Here is a 487-nt window from a genome sequence, read left to right as displayed (position 1 = left end):
GCCCTCCACACACCGGGGGGGGCTGTGGCCTGGGGGGCATCGGGCAGCAGGAGCGAAGGGCACAGCATCCGGACTGGCCATGGATGCTTCCAAATGGGTCCTGGAACAAGAAAGGCTGAGGGCGGGGGTCGAGAAGGGTAGACCCCCATGAGAAGGGGGAAGCCCGCCCTCCCCCCTTCCCCCTCCCCTTACCCTCCACCAGCTCCTCCAGGCTGGTGACCTTCCTGCTGCCGTCGACGGTGTAGATGGCGCGCACGCCCTGGGGCAGGTGGACGTTGTCGGACAGGGAGCGGGTGAGCTCCACCAGGAGCGCGTCGAAGGAGCGGAGGCGGTCGCTGGAGATGGCGTAGACCAAGCCCTTGAAGTAGCGGTCCCCGTTGCGGTAGAAGCGCGCCTTCTTGGCTTTCTTCTCGGAGCTGAGCGCCTGCAGCGTGCGCGTGCGGTAGAGGCTGCAGTGCGCGCTGTGCGCGGGGCTGGGCACCAGCCA

The 487-nt window shown here is 68.0% G+C and overlaps 1 protein-coding gene across 1 annotated transcript in view; it reads right to left on the bottom strand.

The window, feature by feature from the left end:
* Window positions 1-487, bottom strand: part of DCLK2 (doublecortin like kinase 2) — a gene marked incomplete at its 5' end in the record, with an annotated part of 189,996 nt that extends 189,509 nt beyond the window's left edge. Inside the window, one exon of the mRNA XM_019521843.1 lies at window positions 193-487. Coding sequence (XP_019377388.1) covers window positions 193-487 — 295 coding nt within the window. The remainder of the gene's footprint in view (window positions 1-192) is intronic.

The sequence above is a fragment of the Gavialis gangeticus genome, unplaced genomic scaffold (genome assembly GCF_001723915.1).
Source record: "Gavialis gangeticus isolate Ggan-Ray unplaced genomic scaffold, GavGan_comp1, whole genome shotgun sequence".
In the NCBI taxonomy this organism is placed as follows: Eukaryota; Metazoa; Chordata; order Crocodylia; family Gavialidae; genus Gavialis; species Gavialis gangeticus.
The sequence above is the reverse complement of the archived record's forward strand: the minus strand, read 5'-3'. Positions and strand labels throughout refer to the sequence as shown.